Raw genomic sequence first — 19,580 nt, forward strand, 5'->3', positions numbered from 1 at the left:
ATACCCCATAAGTGTCCATTCATTACAGGACCAGAGAAGTGCGAAAAAAAACATGGGTAACACTAAATATTAACTTAAATATTTCATGTATATTGTATAGTGATTAGGACTAAACTTGTTTCGCTACAATAATTTAAGAAAATATAAACTTGGTTTCTAAAAAAATCCAATAGAATATTCCATGTGACAACAAGATATGATTCCATTATTTATCTCATGCTGTCATGGTGTTCATCACTTCCCCTATCTGTTTTTTTTTCCATCAGAGAGACCTTAGCTAGCTGGGAGAGGCAGGCTAAAGAAATCTAGTAAGTCCTTCAAGAGTAAACCGTTTTTTAATTTTTTTTTTTTTTTACTTCATTGTACAATATATTATTTTCTGACATTTTACTGAAAGGTCAGTTTAAATAAGTTCTAAGTTTAATAAGCATCCTTATTAGGCATTATTTTTGCTCTAAACTGAAGGTGAGGCAAGGACAACATTAGAGTCCATGCAGTGCTGCACATGAGAAGAAATGGCTATTTTCTTCTGCTATCTATCAGAACGGACAGAATACATTGCAGAAGAAAATCTTTCTGGTGACAAATGCTCCCTTTCCTAGCATACTACTGCACTAAATAACTTCTAGACACAGTGAAAAGCAAAACAGATTTCACCCTGTAATGTGCACAAATCTGATTATAGGATATTATGCCAGCCCATAAAATCTGTTCTGATCATAAAATTTCCAGGAGACCCTGCACAGAAACAGATGCTACTTATACAGCCAGAAGAGTAATACCTCAAAGATGTGTCTCTCTAATAAAAAAAAATAATAATAAAAAAAAAAAAGAAAACAGCAAAAATCATTTACACGCTGCACATCACTACTTAAATGGTTTGTAGGATTTGGCGAATTAAAAAATGTATTACACCGGATGTATGCATGAGAACAGAACCTGTATTAGAACTTACAGGAGTATTTTATAGCATAAAGGCATATAAAATAGTATGGAACAATGGATAAAAACTGAGCAGATGTCTTCACATCAGACAGTCTTTCTTGCCAGATCCCGGGAGAATGTCCTGTCTGGCTCTGTTCTGCTGTTTTCTGAAACCTGACTATCTTTTCACAAGTATTTATCTGACCATTCGTATAACAAACATTTTACTGAGAAAGTATAGTGTCTTTTCCTTACTGAATATACAGGGCTATAATGGTTTTGTAACAGTAAAATGCCTTTGCTAGCATCCTGGCATAATGAAACTGGAGCAATTGTTTTAGTGGCTCGAAATTAATCACAACTTAAACATTTATTTATCACCGAAAACAACCTAATATAAACTAAACAAGTTAATCTTGACCTTTACCTAGCTACTGGTTCTGAATGCTAAATAAACCCCAATACGTAGCTTGTAAACTCAACTTGAACTTCAAAACTAACCCCTTGGGCTAGGATAATACTTGTTAATTCTCTGAAAGGCAATCCATGGTTTTCAGGATGCATTCTAAGCAGCCACTATCCAGTGTCCAGGAGGTTATCCTGCTGTCTCCTGAAACCCCTTTTTTTACCCAATGGCAATGAAAGTACCAAAACCATGAGCAAATCATTTGGTAGGCAGTTGCAACATAGGCCTTGAATAGGCAAATTTGACAGGTGGTGCCATGATGGCATGCGAACAGCCTCCTCCCACTGTATGCCTGGCTGTAGATGGTCAGGTAAAACCACTGCTCAATTGCCTGTTTTTACCGCCCCTGGCCTATTGTGTGAAAGACCCCTTAATGTGAACTCCACCCTTATATTTAACCCTACATTTTAAACTCTAAATATAACCTTTAAATAACACAGGCCCAGATTCAGGTAGAACCGCGCAATATTTGCGTGGGCAAAGGGCAACGATTTTTGCTCTGCGCCCACGCAAATATTTCGATTTGCCCGCGATTCACGGAGCAGTAGCTCCGTAAATTGCGCGGGCGCTATGCTAATTTGCCCTGCGTAAGGGCGCCTAATGTAAATGATCCCGCCGGGGGCGGGAATCATTTAAATTAGGCGCGCTCCCGCGCCGAGCGAACAGCGCATGCTCCGACGGGAAACTTTCCCGACGTGCATTGCGGCAAATGACGTCGCAAGGACGTCATTTGCTTCTAAGTGAACGTGAATGGCGTCCAGCGCCATTCACGAATCACTTACGTAAACGACGTGAAATTTAAATTTCACGAGCGGGAAGGGCGGCTATACTTTAGCATTGGCTGCGCCTACTATGAGTAGGAGCAGCCTTACGCTAAAGTCGCCGTACGGAAACTCCGTACCTTGCGTGCGCAGGGCCCGCGCAACTTTTGTGAATCGGTGGTAGTATGCAATTTGCATACTATACGCCGATCACAATGGCCGCGCCCCCTAGCGGCCAACGCAAGAATGCAGCCTGAGATATGAAGGCATAAGGAGGCTTATGTCTGTCATATCCTAGGCTGCAGTCCGCGTAGCGATGTTCCTGAATCAGGGGCATTCGCTACGCGGGAGCAAAACGGCTATTGCGCCGCGCAACCTATGGTTGCGCGGGCGCAATAGCTTCTTGAATCTGGGCCACTACCTTTAAACCTAAAATGTTGCCTGAAACAACCACTTAAACCTTAAAGTGGTATAAAGCCCAAAATCAAATACGTAATATATGTCTTATAATGCAAACAAAGAAGGTAGCCTAAATACAGCTTAAGAGGAAGTAAAATGCTTTTGAGCCAATTTAATCTTAGATTTTAGCATTCATATGTTTTTTAAACTGATCTATTTTCCTACTCTAAAAAAATATATTTTTTGCAAATAGACATTTAAGACAGGGTGCACGCATGACACTAGGGAGGTTATTTACTAAAACTGGTTCAAATCTTTACAGAAACCAATCAGCTTCCAGGTTTTATTGCCAACGCTTAATTGAACAAGCTGATTGAAGTTAGAAGCTGATTGGCTACCATGCACAGATGCACCAGTTTTAGTAAATCTCCCCCATCATATTCATTTCATAAAGAGAGAGCAAAGCTGTCTGCTTTTGTATTCTATTTCTGAGAGAAAGGGAGAAAAGGTGGAACGGGGTGGTGGGTGGATTGTGGTAAGCTCATCTTTATTTCAAGCATCAATAATGAAGGCAGGAATATGTCTGAGTATATATTTGAAGGAGCCACAATGTACAAGAGCAGCATAACTTTTGACACAGTATGTAATTTTATATACAAATGAGCCCTTAATATTATAGGTTACTTGGGGGGGGGGGGGGGGGGGGGGGGGTATCTTTGTTTACTGTTTTGTTTGTACATTGCATGAATATGAAAGCATTTGTTACCCCAACATTTTATATTCCTGATATGTGCCTGCTGTATCATGTACTTGTATGAGAAAGTATCCTGTTCTCTTTGTATTGATTCCTTTGTGTGAAATCCCTGGCATTCCTGCTAGTCCCCTAGCTTTCCAATTAAAAACTGACCACACTAAGCAGGTGAACACACCGTAATGAATTCTCTAGCTATGGTGGGTACTTAGGCTCAGGCTGTTCTCCTCCAATGATCAGCCATGTCTTGACAACCCCCCCCCCTCAAAGCCTGTCACTGGGGAGCTCAGTGTGCTGCTGCTTCTCCTCCCCCAGCTCTTATGCAGCTGAGAACAGAGGGAATGTGATCATTTATAATGTTTTTTTAATATCTATACAAAAATGGTTCGCCTTTCATTTCTTTTTAAAACTGAATGGGTTGTTTTACAAGGTGATTGTTTACAATCACTTTAATATTATGATTGCAAAAACTTGCAATAATTATAACTTGTTTGTGTTAAAATAAAGCACACAAACATATCAGCCAGCGATTGGCGCCCAAAAATTCATGCTGATTGCAGAATATAGTTGCCCATTAAACCTCTCATACAGTGAGCTAGTATTATAAATACTCAAAATTTCAGTTCCAAAGTGCTTTCAAAATAATAAGGCCTATTCAGTCTCTTTATGAACACAAATGCGTGATATTTTTAAGGTAAAATTTGAAAAGAGCTATATTACATCTGATACATAACTATTAAAATTAACATTGACACCTTTTTTTAAAAGTAACCATAAAACAGAGGTGGCAGGGGTTCATTTGGAGGTATACACAGCTCCCACGCTTCTCTTATAAATGCCTACATAACATTATGGTGCAATGCACCCTGCCCCTGCTATACTACCACACACAGGACCAGTTTCTTATCAAAAAATTGTACTATGCGCAAATCTACCTTCATATGCTGAAAAATGGATGAACGACCTTGATTTCAATATAGATATATCTACCTGGAATAAAGTATGGTCAAATACTAAAACGTCCTCCCAAAATATACTTGCTATGGAAACAAATTATAAAGTTCTCATGTACTGGTATTTGGTTCCTGTTAGAATAGCAAAATTTGCTCCCCATTATTCCCTGCTTTGTTTTTGCGGCTGTGGTGATCCGGGAACACATTTACATACAGTATTTTCTGTAAGTGCCCTGTTACAAAAAATTACTGGAAAGAAATATTCCTCATGATTTCAGCAGTTTTCAAGAAATCCATTACTTCTGATCCGACTACCGCACTCTTAAATTTAAATCACCACAGCCGCAAAGCAAACCATCTCCAAAGCTTGGAAAACAGCTACGCTTCTAGTTTCTGAAACCAGAAATAGAGTACACCAAGCCATGCTCCACTCAAAATCAGAAGCCATAACCAATGATTCCATAGACATATATGAAACAATATGGAACCCATGGGCGACCTATACTATCTCATCTAACCCAGATGATTCTCTATTGAGACCTTGGTAAGATATTGTAAGCCAGTAACATTCTGGATACAGTTAATCGATATTATTACTATCTCTATTATGTAACGATCCCGGAGCCTTTCCTCTATCCTGTACTCCCTTTCCTATTCTATTGTTTTTACCACTTTCCACTTTTTATACTCCACATTCTGTCCTTTTTCTTTCTTTTTATCTCTCACTTCTTCAAATATATAACCCAAGCTATCTCATTATATAAAATGGTAAATGTGAATATGTAAATACGAGATCTAATTTTGCTCCTATTGTTTTAATAATTAACATGAATAAGATCCTCCTCCCCCCTATTTCGGGCCAGTTTTTGAACTGATTCATTGCTAAAATTACAATTGCTCCATAGCTATAGTTCATATCATAATTATATCCGGTTCCGTTTTTTTTATAATATTCTATAATATTTTATATGAGTTCAAATGTAATAGACCAACATGATTGGTTTGACTATAACCTGCTTTAATGATTCCTTTAATATTTCTCATAGGATCTACAAATATTTATTAGATTATTCTATGTTTCAAATACTCTCTTATTACATGATACCATTTTTCTTTTTCTGTAATCTTTTATTGTCAATTGTATCTACTGTTTTCTCTTTACTTTAAACCCAATAAACAAATTTGACAACAAAAAAATTGTACTATGCTATAAGATTTCAACTTTAACAGCAGCAGTCAATGGGCTGAACAATATTGGTAGTTTTCCATATGTTGCTACATAGGGAACTCTCAAGCACTTAATGTCCCTTGTGCTTTTCTTTTTTTATAAAAACTTAGGCTTAAAACAAACTAGGCAGTATGTCATTAATCATTTTTTTATGCATAGTTCCCCGTGAGTAAAAAAGATACAGTATAAACTAACAAACAGTGCAACAAAAAAACATACGGTATGTAGCAAAAATATATAGGTAAAGGGTATAATATAATTAGTAGTCAGTTAGCAAAAAGATAAATATTTTAAGTGGGTAGTAGATGCTTGCATTCTGCATTGTTAAAAGCAAAAAATAAATAAAAAATTAGATGACATTATATGTATTATTGCAAAAACTATGATTCGCAATAACAGCTGTGCATATAAAGGTTCCCACAGCTGTACAGACAATAAGATATATTATGTAACTTTGCTTCTCAGGCTACTATTTTACATTGGCAGTATTTAGTTATAAGATTACTGGACAGCACGTCACTTGTGTGCTGTAAAATACCACCCTGCAATAACACCACCATTTAAAATATTTCCTATTGGTATAACTACTTGAAACATACAGTACATATTTATTCATGAATGCAAGTTACAAAAAGAATTTCCCAGATCATATTATTTAAACGTTAATAATTACCCCTCTTTATGATAACATTTGCACAAAAGCATTTATACTAAAAACAAGAAGCACCTGTGTAGCAGTTCGTATTGCAATCCATGCCAGCATTCTGTAGAATTCCAATGGGCTCAATACTTTCTCACCACCATATCTCGCCAGCACTTTAGCTGCCTGAAAGGTTCAGATTAAGATTATTAAATGATAAGCCAAAAACTTAGAAAAATGCCAGGTAATTTTTAAAGAAATTCTTATAGTTTTGGAGTATATTCGGCCAACCTTAACAACCATCACCTAAGCTTTACTCACATTATCAACAAAATCTAAATTAAACCTAGGTAAGTTTTAGTAGTTTTCCTACTAAAACTTACCTAGGCTTAATAAAAAATAAATATTGTAAAGACGATTCATGACACACATGATGCAAAAATGAAAAAATTAATGACAACCAATTAGATTTTTCATCCATACAGGTTAAAAAATAGACACTATCCTTGTGCTAATGTTAGTAAACCTAATTTTTACTGCTACAGGGCGGCAGCTGTGTGTCGGATCACGTATATATACATGATTCTGCACTTCCGCCTGCAGGGGGTGCACCGCTTACGCTGTGATTATTCACAGCAGAAGCCGATCTGTGGGTGCTGGGCATATGATGTCCATCGGCGGGAAAAGACTCAGAATGGAGCTTTGCCTATTTAAACAAGGTAGAGTTTTGTTCTGACAGGGGGGAAGGGATGGATTCTCTGTTCCTGCAAAGCAACAACTCAACTCCGTCTCTTGCCCTAGTAAAAGCAGCACACATAGTAAACACAAACAATGGCTAGGGACACAGTTAACCCTTTGATCTCCCTAGATGTTTAACCCCTTCATAGCCAGTGTCATTAGTACAGTGACAGTGCATACTTTTAGCACCCATCACTGTATTAGTGTCACTAGTTCCTGCAAAGTGTCAAAAGTGTAATTTAGTGTCCGATTGGCTGATGCAAGATCGCAGTCCAGCTTGCCACCATAACTAGTATAAAAAAATGAATAAATAAATACAAATTCTAGCATATATCCCATAGTTTATAGATGCTATAATGTTTGCGTAATTCAATTAATATAAGCTTATAAACATGTAGCAGAATACATATTGGCCTAAATTTATGAAGAAATTTGATTTTTTTATATGTTTGTATTGGATAGGTTTTATAGTAGAAAGTAAAAAATATTGTTTATTGTCAGTCTTTTTTTGTTTATAGCGCAAAAAGTAGAAATTATAGTGGTGATCAAATACCACCAAAATAAAGCTCTATTTTTAGCGCTATAGTGCCTATAAAGCGCCTCAGTTTGAAAGCAGTCAAAGAATCCAGACAATATTTTACTTATTAAACCCCAGAGTAATATTTTATCTTGATATATCAGCATTATTTATCAATAGCGTATATCTTGCCAGTTAAGAACGTTCCTAACTCCAAGTATATTCTAGCCAAATAATTCACAGCAGAGATCTTAAAATAAAATACTATCACTACCACTAATAATGATAACATATATTATATACAGGAATTACCTTTCCTTTTGATGTGGGAGTTTCTGGTGTTTTTGTGGTTCGAAGAGTTATAGTATTTTTGTTTGTATCCAGATTGGACATGTGAATATATATTAGAGATATTTCCAGGTAAGCTTTTCGTATTAGGCTATGAGAGATATAAATAAAAAGCTTTAAAGTTTGTATACAAAGTTATAACTAAAAATGACTAGAAAATAGGTTATGCTATTCATATTGTTATAAGTAGATGAAAATACTGAAATACAGGATTGCAAGTATCTACAGTTAACAATTTACTGAAGATGAACAATTTCCTATTAGCTTAGTAGAGATTATACATTTCATAAAATTCTGTGAAAACTGTTATCAAAAATAATTTCCCAATTTCAAACCTGATAATTATCAGAAAATAATTTCTGTCTACACAACGAAAGTATATACTTATCAGCTTGGCCAAAATGTGTCATTCAACCTAACAAAACCCTGTATTTTTCTTACCTAAAGTTATGATCATAATTACTGCTCACATTTATAGCCTCAGAAAAGGATTTGATGGCTCTGGATTTTTCATTGTCTCCAAGAACAAACATCAGGTGCTCGGTCTTACCTAAAATAAAGTTAAAGTCAAAAAGACTGCATTCCAACAACATCAAAAGTAATACAAACCTAGTGAATGAAAAAGGGGATGAAGTGCAGAGGGATTAGAATGCTGGTCCGTTTTTTTATTCCTGTCGGTGCCCCTATTAGGGGATTCATCCTATTGATTTGTCCTGTTTATCATTATCAATGAAAGTGAACGTAAAAGAAAATCCCACATTTTTGGTTGCCCCCAGAAAAGTAATAGAGGGAAAATCTTTCAATGGGCTCACTAGTTCTGATGACCTGGGGGTACCCAAGGAATTCCCTTAATTTGCAGGGATTTCCTCTCACTTCTTGTTTGGCTTTGGGACAGGAAGTGAAAGGAAATTTCAGCAATGGGAGGCAGATGGGGAAAACAAATCTGACAGGGGTTATAACCCTCACTTGCTCTATCTACAATGAATACAAAAAGTTTTTCCTATAGTATTACTTTAAGCTACTTTGATATAGGATATGACCTGCCATCATAAAGAAATAATGCAATATAGGTAGAACACATTTAATGTGATAAGCATGGTGAAGAGTATTATGCCGCGTACACACGGACGTTTTTCTTGTCCTAGAAAAAACAAAGTTTTTCTCGACGTGATTCTTGTCAAGCCTGACTTGCCTACACACGATCGTGGAAAAAAAATGCTGGAGCAAAGCGCGGTGACGTACAACACGTACGACGGCACTATAAAGGGGAAGTTCCATTCAGATGGCACCACCCTTTGGGCTGCTTTTGCTGATTTCGTGTTAGTTAAAGTTTGGTGAAAGACAATAAAGGGATTTTTAATACAGCTTACCTGTAAAATCCTTTTCTTGGAGTACATCACGGGACACAGAGCGGCATATTCATTACTATATGGGTTATATGGAGTACCTTCAGGTGATGGACACTGGCAATCTCAAACAGGAAATGCCCCTCCCTATATAACCCCCTCCCATAGGAGGAGTACCTCAGTTTTGTAGCAAGCAGTATGCCTCCCAAAATGGTCCCCAAAAAGAGGGGTGGGAGCTCTGTGTCCCGTGATGTACTCCAAGAAAAGGATTTTACAGGTAAGCTGTATTAAAAATCCCTTTTTCTTTATCGTACATCACGGGACACAGAGCGGCATATTCATTACTATATGGGATGTCCCAAAGCAATGCTCACAATGAGGGGAGGGAGAACATCTCCAAGACAAAAGGATTTAATTTAGAGAAATACTCAAATCATAATAAATCCAACTTAGTTGAGAAAAATAATCTTAAATCTTAAATTTAACTCAAAAAAGAGGAGCCCCCGGAATCCGAGGGTCTCAAACTGCAGCCTGCAGCACTGCCTGCCCAAAGGCTGTATCAGACTTCCTTCTTACGTCCAACTGGTAGAATTTTGTAAACGTGTGGACAGAAGACCAGGTTGCCGCCTTGCAAACTTGAGCCATAGAGATCTGGTGGTGTGCTGCCCAGGAGGCGCCCATGGCCCTAGTAGAATGAGCCTTTAATGATACTGGAGGAGGCAACCCTTTCAAGCCGTAGGCCTGAGTGATTAATTGCTTAATCCACCTAGAAATGGTGGACTTTGCAGCTGCCTGCCCCTTCTTGGGCCCATCCGGTAATATGAACAGCACATCTGTTTTCCGGATCTTCTTTGTAGCTTTAAGATAGGCCTTCATGGCCCTGACGATATCCAAGGTATGCAGCAACCCTTCCTTTCTGGAAGTAGGTTTAGGGAAGAAGGATGGTAATACCAAATCCTGGTTTAAATGAAAACTGGATACAACCTTCGGTAGGAAGGAAGGATGAGGGCGGAGAACGACCCTGTCCTTATGAAAAATAAGATATGGTTCCTTACAGGATAAGGCCGCCAGTTCCGATACTCTTCTTGCGGAAACTATGGCGACCAAAAATACTAACTTCCTTGTCAGTAAAACCAAGGGAATTTCAGCCAACGGCTCAAACGGTTGTTTCTGTAAACTTGACAGAACAAGGTTTAAATCCCACGGGCAAAGCAGGGATTTAACTGGAGGTTTAATACGTAAGACCCCTTGAAGGAAGGTCTTAACCAGCGAGTGGGTGGCCAGCGGCCGCTGAAACCACACTGACAGAGCAGAAATCTGTCCTTTGATTGTGCTTAATGCCAATCCTTTATCCACTCCTAGCTGGAGAAAACTTAATACTCTATCGATGGTAAATTTGCGAGAAAGCCATCGCTTGGACTCACACCAGCCTACATAGGCCTTCCAGACCCTGTAATAAATCACCCTAGAGACCGGTTTCCTGGCTCTGATTAGGGTAGAGATTACTTTCTGAGACAGACCTCTACCCCTGAGAATCAGGGATTCAGCTTCCAGGCCGTCAAATTTAGATGCCGTAAGGCAGGGTGGAGGATCGGACCTTGCGATAGCAGGTCTGGCCGTAGAGGAAGAGTCCAAGGGTCTCCCACTACCATCCTTAAGATTAGTGAGTACCATGCCCTTCTGGGCCATGCTGGAGCTACCAGGATGACTGGTATGTGCTCCACCCGGATCCTGCGCAGCAGGCGGGGTAGTAACTGGAGCGGGGGAAACGCATAAAGAAGTTTGAACTGATGCCAAGGGCAAACCAACGCATCGGTTCCGCAGGCCATCGGATCCCTTGAGCGGGACATGAACCTGTCTAGCTTCTTGTCGAGTCTCGATGCCACGATATCCACGTCCGGCACTCCCCATCTTTGGCAGAGTGCTTGAAAGATTTGTGGATGCAGAGACCATTCCCCCGGCAATAGAGTCTGGCGGCTTAAGAAGTCCGCCTGAAAGTTGTCCACTCCTGGAATGAATATTGCCGATATGCAGGGCACATGAGCCTCTGCCCATAGGAGAATCAAGCTCACCTCTCTCTGAGCGGCTTGACTCCTGGTTCCCCCTTGGTGATTTATGTATGCCACGGCCGTGGCATTGTCTGATTGAATTCTCACCGGGAACCCCTGCAATTTTGACGTCCAAGCCCTGAGGGCTAGTCGAGCAGCTCTGAGCTCCAAGATGTTGATGGGCAACTGCTTCTCTGGCGTTGCCCAAGTACCTTGGCGAGTGCAACCATCCAAAATTGCTCCCCAGCCCGTCAGGCTGGCGTCTGTGGTCACTATCTTCCAAGCCACTGGGCTGAAAGACTTCCCCTTCAGTAGATTCTGAGGGTCTAACCACCAACACAGACTTTGTCGGACTCTTGATGAGAGCGGCAACGGGATATCCAAGGCCTGTGGCCTTCTGCTCCATGCTGACAGGATGGCTGCCTGCAGGATGCGAGTGTGGCTCTGGGCGTATGGTACCGCCTCAAATGTGGCCACCATCTTGCCTAGTAACCTCATACATAGGCGAATAGTCGGTTCCTTCTTGCTTAGAACCAGTAGGATTAATTCCTTGATGGCTTTGACCTTCCTCAGAGGTAGAAACACTCTTTGTTGTTCTGTGTCTAATCTCATGCCGAGATATTCCAACTGCCTTGTGGGCAGGAAAGCTGACTTTTCTCGATTTAGGACCCAGCCGAACTTCTCGAGGTATTGGACCGTGAGGGCCACTGCTCGCTCCAAGCCGGGAGACGAGTGATCTATGACTAGGAGGTCGTCCAGGTATGCTAGGATCGTGACCCCTTGGATCCTTAGTTTGGCTAGGATTGGAGCTAGGACCTTCGTGAACACCCGGGGGGCCGTAGCCAACCCGAAGGGAAGCGCCACGAATTGGAAGTGACGCGAAGCCACCATGAAGCGTAGATATTTTTGATGTGGCTGATAAATTGGAAGATGAAGGTAGGCATCCTTTATGTCTATGGACGCCATGAAGTCGTCCTTTTGGAGTGTGGTAGCTGCTGACCGCACGGATTCCATCCGAAATGAGCGGATCTCTAGGTATGTATTTACCATCTTTAGGTCCAAAATTGGCCTGACATCTCCATTGGACTTCGGGATGATGAATAGGTTGGAGTAGAAACCTAGCCCCTGTTCCAGGACTGGTACCTCTACTATTACTTCCTGGGAAAGTAGATGATTTAATGCCGACATTAATGCGGCTCCTTTCTCCGGATCGTTTGGAATCCTCGACTCCTGGAAATGAAGAGGAGGAAACCTTAGGAAATCTAATTTGTAGCCCGTGGCCACGGAAGACCGTACCCACTCGTCGGGAATGCTGGCTTCCCAAACCTCTGAAAAGAGTCGCAGCCTTCCCCCCACCTTCGTGGGTGGGGGCGCCCCTTCATAAGGTCGGCTTGGGGGCTGGCTTTGCTGGTTTGCGAACCCACTGCTTTCTGCCTCTAGCAGCCTGTCCTTGTGATTTGCTGTTGAAGCCGAAGTTTGCTTTCGCAGGAGGCCGTCGATACTGTTTGGCATTAGAGGGCCCCTGCCCAGGGGAGTACTGTCGTTTAAACGCAGGCCCCTGAAACTTCCTCTTAGTTGGCAAGAGAGTACTTTTGCCATTTGAAATGGTTTGAATGTATTTATCTAGGTTTTCTCCGAAGAGTCGTCCTCCATGGAAGGGGAACCCTACCAGGAGCTTCTTGCATGGGGGCTCGGCCTCCCAGCTTTTTAACCATAAGAGTCTTCTCATATGGATAAGGGATAACGATAAACGTGACGCTTGCTGGATAGAATCCTTAATTGCGTCTACTGTAAAACATATGGCCCTAGGGACATCCGAAAATTCTTCTGCCTGCTGGGCAGGAATAAGTTTAAGCATCTGCTTAACTTGATCCGATAATGCTTGAGCAACCCCAATCGCAGCCACAGCTGGCTGTACTACTGCCCCTGCAGTAGTGAAGGAGTTCTTAAGTAGTGCTTCCAAGCGTTTATCAACTGGATCCTTGAATACCTGTATGTTTTCTACAGGGCATGTTAATGATTTGTTAATACATGAGATGGCTGCGTCCACTGCAGGAGTAGCCCATTTCTTGGAAAATGTATCTTCCATAGGATATAGGGCAGAGAATCTTTTAGGTGGTAAGAAGATTTTATCTGGCTTGTTCCAATCTTGGAACAAAACTCCCTCTAGTAGAGGGTGGATCGGAAATACTGCATTGCTTTGAGGCGCCCTCAGTGAGCCCAAAGCTGAAACCGTAGATACCTGGAGATCTGGTACTGGCAAGTTGAATGCATTATGGACCAAGTCCGTTAAGGCTTGAATCCACCAGCTCTCCCCTTGGGAGACTGCTCCAGACTCCTCTGTATCCGGATCTTCGATCCCTGAACCTACTTGGTCCTTGTCCAAGAGGTCGTCCAATTCCCCTGAGGAAAGGACCTCCTCTTCTGAGGGTCCGCGCTCGGGAGACGGAGATCTAATCCGTTTACTGCCCCGCATAGCTGTGGCTATCATTTTTCCCATTCTTTTCTCCATCTCTCTTAAAGAGGTGAGTAATACCTCGTCCGTGACCATCTTAGGGTTGGACTGACCCGCGCCAGCTCCAGCCCCAGATCCCGATGGCCCCAAGGCTCCCTGTGGGGAAAGCAGCGGCATAGCTTTGTCCGAGACCTCAGACTCTCTGGGGGAATCCCCACCTCTTGTACCCTCTGACCCGGATGCCATGGTACAATACCGAGGTACACCTGCTACCTATTGGTATTTGGAACTATAAAAGTTAATTGCCCAAACACCTGTTTGGGGGATAAAAAATGCTGCCTCTCCCCTAGATGACTTTTTTTTTTTTTTTTCAATCTTTTTTTTTTTTTTTTTCGTTTTTGTTTCAAATCCAGGAAAGAAAAGGCATTCTGTCCCCCTGAGTAGTATTGCAAAGAAAAACTATGAGATGGAAAAGAAACAGCCTATTTCTAGGCTTGAAAACAGTCTTCTGAAGACTGCAATATCCTTTCTGGCCACTGTGTTTCCTCGGCGCCCCGTGCTGCCGCTCTGGTCTTTCCTCCCCAGTTCCAATATATAGAATGAGCTGTTTGGAACGAAAAAGGAAGGGCCGCCCCTTCCTTAAACCACTGACCCGCCCTTCCCCCCTCAGCTAAACGGCGCGAATTGCGCCTATAACACGTGAACGCGCGCGCGCCCTCCGATAGGGGGGGGAGGGTTGGGGGGAAGGGAGCCTCTCTGCTCCAGCCTGGAACCACGAGGAGGTCAGCGTTTTGCCTGCTTGCAGGCTCTGAGGAGGAAGACTGATGGAGCATCGCCTGGAGGCTTGCAGGTAAGCACAGCTCTCTGACACACACATACACTTTATATCACACAGGCCCCACTCAATGCTTTTCCAACACTACAAGGGAGGTCACTTCTTATGGGGAATAATACACATAGAGCCATCCTATCATTAAGATATGTGACTAGTTTGCCAGATGCAGCGCATAACTTTAGGCATGTCCCCTGTGACCCCCCAGAAAAAACCTGCTAAGAACCAAGTTCCGCAAGTTTTCCCCTCACTTACCTGCTCCATGCCGCAGGACTTTGCCAAGCAAGAGGCCCAATCTTCCCCCATCTCCGTGGGGATGTCTAGACCTTCAGGCCCTGGGTTCCTATGAAGGATCCACTGTCCTGGGCCCATATAGCACTCTGGCAACAGAAACATTAGGCACCCAAAGGTTTCTAAGTTCTGGGCCCAGGGTCCAGCTCTCTAAAAAGAAAAGCATTATGGGCTATACCCCAAGGGTTTGGGGTCCGGTTACTGACCACTTTAGCGCTGAGGCCTTTGGACAGAACCGGTAGCTCACCTAATCCCAAGGATGCGGAGGCAAGCTAAACCATGACCAACACCTAAGACACTGGCGTAAAAACTGAGGTACTCCTCCTATGGGAGGGGGTTATATAGGGAGGGGCATTTCCTGTTTGAGATTGCCAGTGTCAACACCTGAAGGTACTCCATATAACCCATATAGTAATGAATATGCCGCTCTGTGTCCCGTGATGTACGATAAAGAAATGCGCTTTTCAGTCTTCGTGCTTTTCAGTCTGTTACAGCGTGACGAATGTGCTATCTCCATTACAAACGCTAGTTTTGCTAGAACGAGTGCTCCCGTCTCATAACTTGCTTCTGAGCATGCATGTTTTTTTCTCGTTGTTAAAGCCTACACACAATCATTTTTCACAATGTTAAAAACGACAACATGAAAAACGACGCGAAAATTTAGAGCATGTTCTAAATTTTTAATGCCCATTTTTCACGTCGAAATGCTCTGGAGCCTACACACTATCATTTTTAATGACAATAAAAAAAATGGCATTTTTCACGTCATGAAAAACGGTCGTGTGTTCGTAGAATTAGAATATGGTACAATGATTCTCACAGATCATATACACAGTTGTCAGACTCAGAAGTGTACAAAATACACTATGCTTTTGGTTGCTTTGACTTGTTTTCAGTTGGTCAAGATATTGCTTTTAGCTGCCTCTGATGAGATTTTGAATTCACGTTGAGGAAGAAAATAAATGATAAGCAAAAAACATTTATATGAGCCCGTATTTATCCCTAACACAATTTAATGAAAAAGTTAGCTATGTAACATTTATATTATTCTGTCAGCTTGTTCTAAAATGAATGATAAATGCAAGTTAGGTGTTACCTTTTAGAAAAAGCAATTCTGCTTCCAAGTCATATTCTCGAAATGAGGCCCCTCTACACACTTGTAAAGCTGCTTTGTATAGATTCAAACATGGCAACAACTCAGACAGGTTAATAGATGATTCAGATGGAGAACACGCTTGGAGAGTCAACACTCGTCCTGAAGAAAACATAAATCAGTGCCATTAATAGACAGCTTTAGAATATCATACCACAACATACATGCCAGTTAAAAGTATGACCTTTGTATCATAGAAAAGTGCATGTTGTTGCATATCTTGCATTCTCAATACAGACAGCAGCTTATACAGTAAATGATGTTGGGGAACTCTGCTCTAGGATAGCAATGAGGAGCTAACACTGTTTGTTGGCTAGCACTAGAAATATGTTAATTGTTTATTAAGTAGGGAGAAACCCCAGAGAGCATAGTTCCACTGGATTTAGGAAGGAAAGTTACACTGTACATGTTGCTGAATTCACTGTATTGCCGCGTACACCTGATCAGAAAGAAAACCGTGTATTTTTTTCCGACTGAATTTTGGCTAAAACTAGTGTTGCATTCACACGGTCACACAAAATTCCGACTGTCAAGAACGCTGTGACATACAACACTATGACGAGCCGAGAAAATTTAAGTTCAATGCTTCCCAGCATGTGTTGACTTGATTCCAAGCATGCGTGTTTTTCTGTGCATCGGAATTGCACAGACGATCGGAATTTCCAACAAGAACTTTTCCAATCGGAAAATTTGAGAACCAGCTCTCAAATTTTTGAAATTCTGGCAGAAAAATCTGATGGGGCCTACAGACGGTCGGAATTTCCGATCGTGTGTACGCGGCATGAGTGTTGCTGAATTGTGTAGACATAAAGAAAAATTCACATTTTAGAATAGTTACCAGAATAATAAATGAGGTGAGATATCCAAACTAGGACATTTGTTCTGATAACAACTGCAGGTGGGGTTTGTGCGGGCACAGCAGCCCATTCATTTAAATGGGCAGATATGTCTGCATTTCATGCAGGAAAAATGTCCCTGCACCTTTCTTAAAATGCAGCAGCAGGGAAATCGCATGGTGCTTTTGCACCATGGGATTTCCTAGAAGTACCTGCACCCACAAGCGCACTCTATTTTTAGATGCATGGGGGTGCCATTAAGAATAAATGACAACCATGTGTGTTTTTAAGAGCAGTGTGTTTTGGGTGCGGGAACAGGTCTGATTCTTGAGCCCGAAACCACCTGAAATAGTGTGAACCTAGCCTTAGAGTGGAATTTCCTCTGAAGAAACTTCCTCTTATTTCCAGCTACTTTCTGCAGGACAGGAGGTAAAGGGAAATCTCCCTAACGGGACAGAAGAGGAGAATACAACACTACATGGCGTTATTTTCGTTGGAAGCAAAGGTAACATTTTCCTCATTGCTACTGAGTAGTGAGCCAATACCAATGTACATCACAGTTGTTAAAAAGCAGAAATCCCCTCTTAGATATTTGTCAGCTGAAATGGTGTTCCATTGGAAAAGTTACAACACCAACATTTTCGATTTTCCATCACTATCTATCCCGCTGACAATAATCACCAACAAACTGGACTTTTCCTCATTCCTCTCTTTATGTGAATATTAGGCACCTTGTACTGCAGCAAGTTTTAAAGGGTTTCTGTTACAAGGCAAAACTACTCTGTATCCAAGCTTTCACTGAAGGAGCCATTCCATGATTCATTTGCAGCACACAAGTTGGTTAAAGCCTAGTGACACAAGTGATTTGCTTCATGACAGTGACCCTTTAAGATTACAGAGATTTATCGCAAGGCGTGCTTTCTGTGCCCTCCCCTACCATTGACATGCCAAGAAAGAGTGTTTTTTTCTAAATGCGAATGACTGTTAGAGCCAGGAAAATATCATAAATGGCAGGTGTTTTTTTTTCTAATGGACAGGGTTGTTTTTCTGAAATTGCACATTACATGGTCTGTTTAAATTGCTCACTGGTCTTCTTTAAATGTAAGAAAACAGATTAAACAAGCAGCCATAAAGATTATTTATAGTTTCAGCCTAGTCTGGCCTTCTCTGCTATAAACCTAACTTAAAAAGAAGCTCATAAGACATTGACAAAAGAAAACTCAGACCAGTGAATAGCACGCGGCTGTCAAGCAAAAAACAAAAGCTGGTACTGGATGTCTGCCCAGATGACATATATTTTATATTACTGATGTAAAAACAAACCACTGGTAATTAAATAGCAACCATTTTCAATTACTGCTGCTGGGTAATCCTTTTGTCCAAACTAAAGGTTGTATATTATGTTGATAACTGCTGTAAGCTTAGGCAATATCAGTGAAGAAAGCAACACGTCTAACTCTTCCTACTCATCACAAAATGAAGATCCAGCCATGTCTCTGGAACTGAGAAAATACTAGGTCATAATGTTGAAGCTATATTAATATTTTATATTCTACTTTTATAGTGTTGGCATGTAATCCCTGGAGGGTAAGCACATCTGACCAGGATGGCCATATTTGACATTTGTTGAATCTAGCCTGAAGTTCACTGTTTATCATCTATGCCATAAACCATGATATGTGAGGATAGGAGGCTTGGCTGCAGGGTACGCACGTTAGACTATGCCAGAGGCTGTAAACATTGCCTGGCCATGGGCAAGACAGGTAGTGAGTTTTCTCAGATAGGTTTAATGACCTGCTTTGCTGAAGAGGTCATGGAAATGGAGGGTGGGAGCTGTAGAGGTTTTCAAAACCACATTAACATTTTAAAAGTTAGATACGCAGTCTCTCTCTCTCTCTCTCTCTCTCTCTCTAATATATATATATATATATATATATATATATATATATATATATATATATATATATATATATATATATATTACCAGACACTTTATTAGGTACACCTTGCTAGTACCGGGTTGGATCCCCTTTTGCCTTCCGCACTGCCTTAATTCTTTGCGGCATAATGAAATGATAGTATCAAACAGTTACTGCAGATTTGTGGCTGCACATCCATGATGGAAATATCTCGTTCTACCACATTCCAAAGGTGCTCTATTGGATTGAGATCTGGTGACTGTGTATGCCATTGGATTACAGTGAACTCATTGTAGTGTTCAAGAAACCAATTTGAGAAGATTGGACATGATACATTATCCTGCTGGAAGTAACCATCAAAAGATGGGTATACACTGTAGTCATAAAGGGATTGACTTGGTTAGCAACAATACTCAGGTAGGCCATGGCGTTTAAACGATGCTCACTTTGGTACCAAGGGGCCCAAAGTGTGCCAAGAAAATATACCCTACACCTTTGCACCACCACCACCAGCCTGAACCGTTGATACAAGGCAGGATGGATCCATGATTTAATTTTGTTTACACCACATTCTGACCCTGAAATCGACACTCATCAGACCAGGCGACGTTTTTCCAATCTTCTATTGTCCAATTCCAGTGAGATTGTGCTAATTGTAGCCTCAGTTTCCTGTTCTTCGATGACAGGAGTGGCATCTGGTATGGTCTTCTGCTAGTGTAGCCATCCGCTTCAAGGTTCAATGTGTTGTGCGTTCAGAGATGGTATTCGGCATACCTTGGTTGTAACAAATGGTTATTTGAGTGACTGTTGCCTTTCTATCATCTCAAACAGGAGTACCTAAAAAAGTGCCCGCTGAGTACAAATATACACCTTGGGCCAGATTCACAGCCAGGCGGCGCAGCGTAACGTAACCGATTTAGGTTACACCGCCGCAAATTTTCTGGCTAAGTGCCCGATCCACAAAGCACTTACCTG

The 19,580-nt window shown here is 41.3% G+C and overlaps 1 protein-coding gene across 1 annotated transcript in view; it reads right to left on the minus strand.

The window, feature by feature from the left end:
* Nucleotides 1-19,580, minus strand: part of CFAP54 (cilia and flagella associated protein 54) — a 533,435-nt gene that overhangs the window by 59,346 nt on the left and 454,509 nt on the right. Inside the window, exons 58-61 of the mRNA XM_040344233.1 lie at nucleotides 15,794-15,952; nucleotides 8,167-8,275; nucleotides 7,690-7,816; nucleotides 6,210-6,308 (exon numbers count right to left, since the gene is read on the minus strand). Coding sequence (XP_040200167.1) covers nucleotides 6,210-6,308; nucleotides 7,690-7,816; nucleotides 8,167-8,275; nucleotides 15,794-15,952 — 494 coding nt within the window. The remainder of the gene's footprint in view (nucleotides 1-6,209; nucleotides 6,309-7,689; nucleotides 7,817-8,166; nucleotides 8,276-15,793; nucleotides 15,953-19,580) is intronic.

Source organism: Rana temporaria, chromosome 3 (assembly GCF_905171775.1).
Source record: "Rana temporaria chromosome 3, aRanTem1.1, whole genome shotgun sequence".
NCBI lineage: Eukaryota > Metazoa > Chordata > Amphibia > Anura > Ranidae > Rana > Rana temporaria.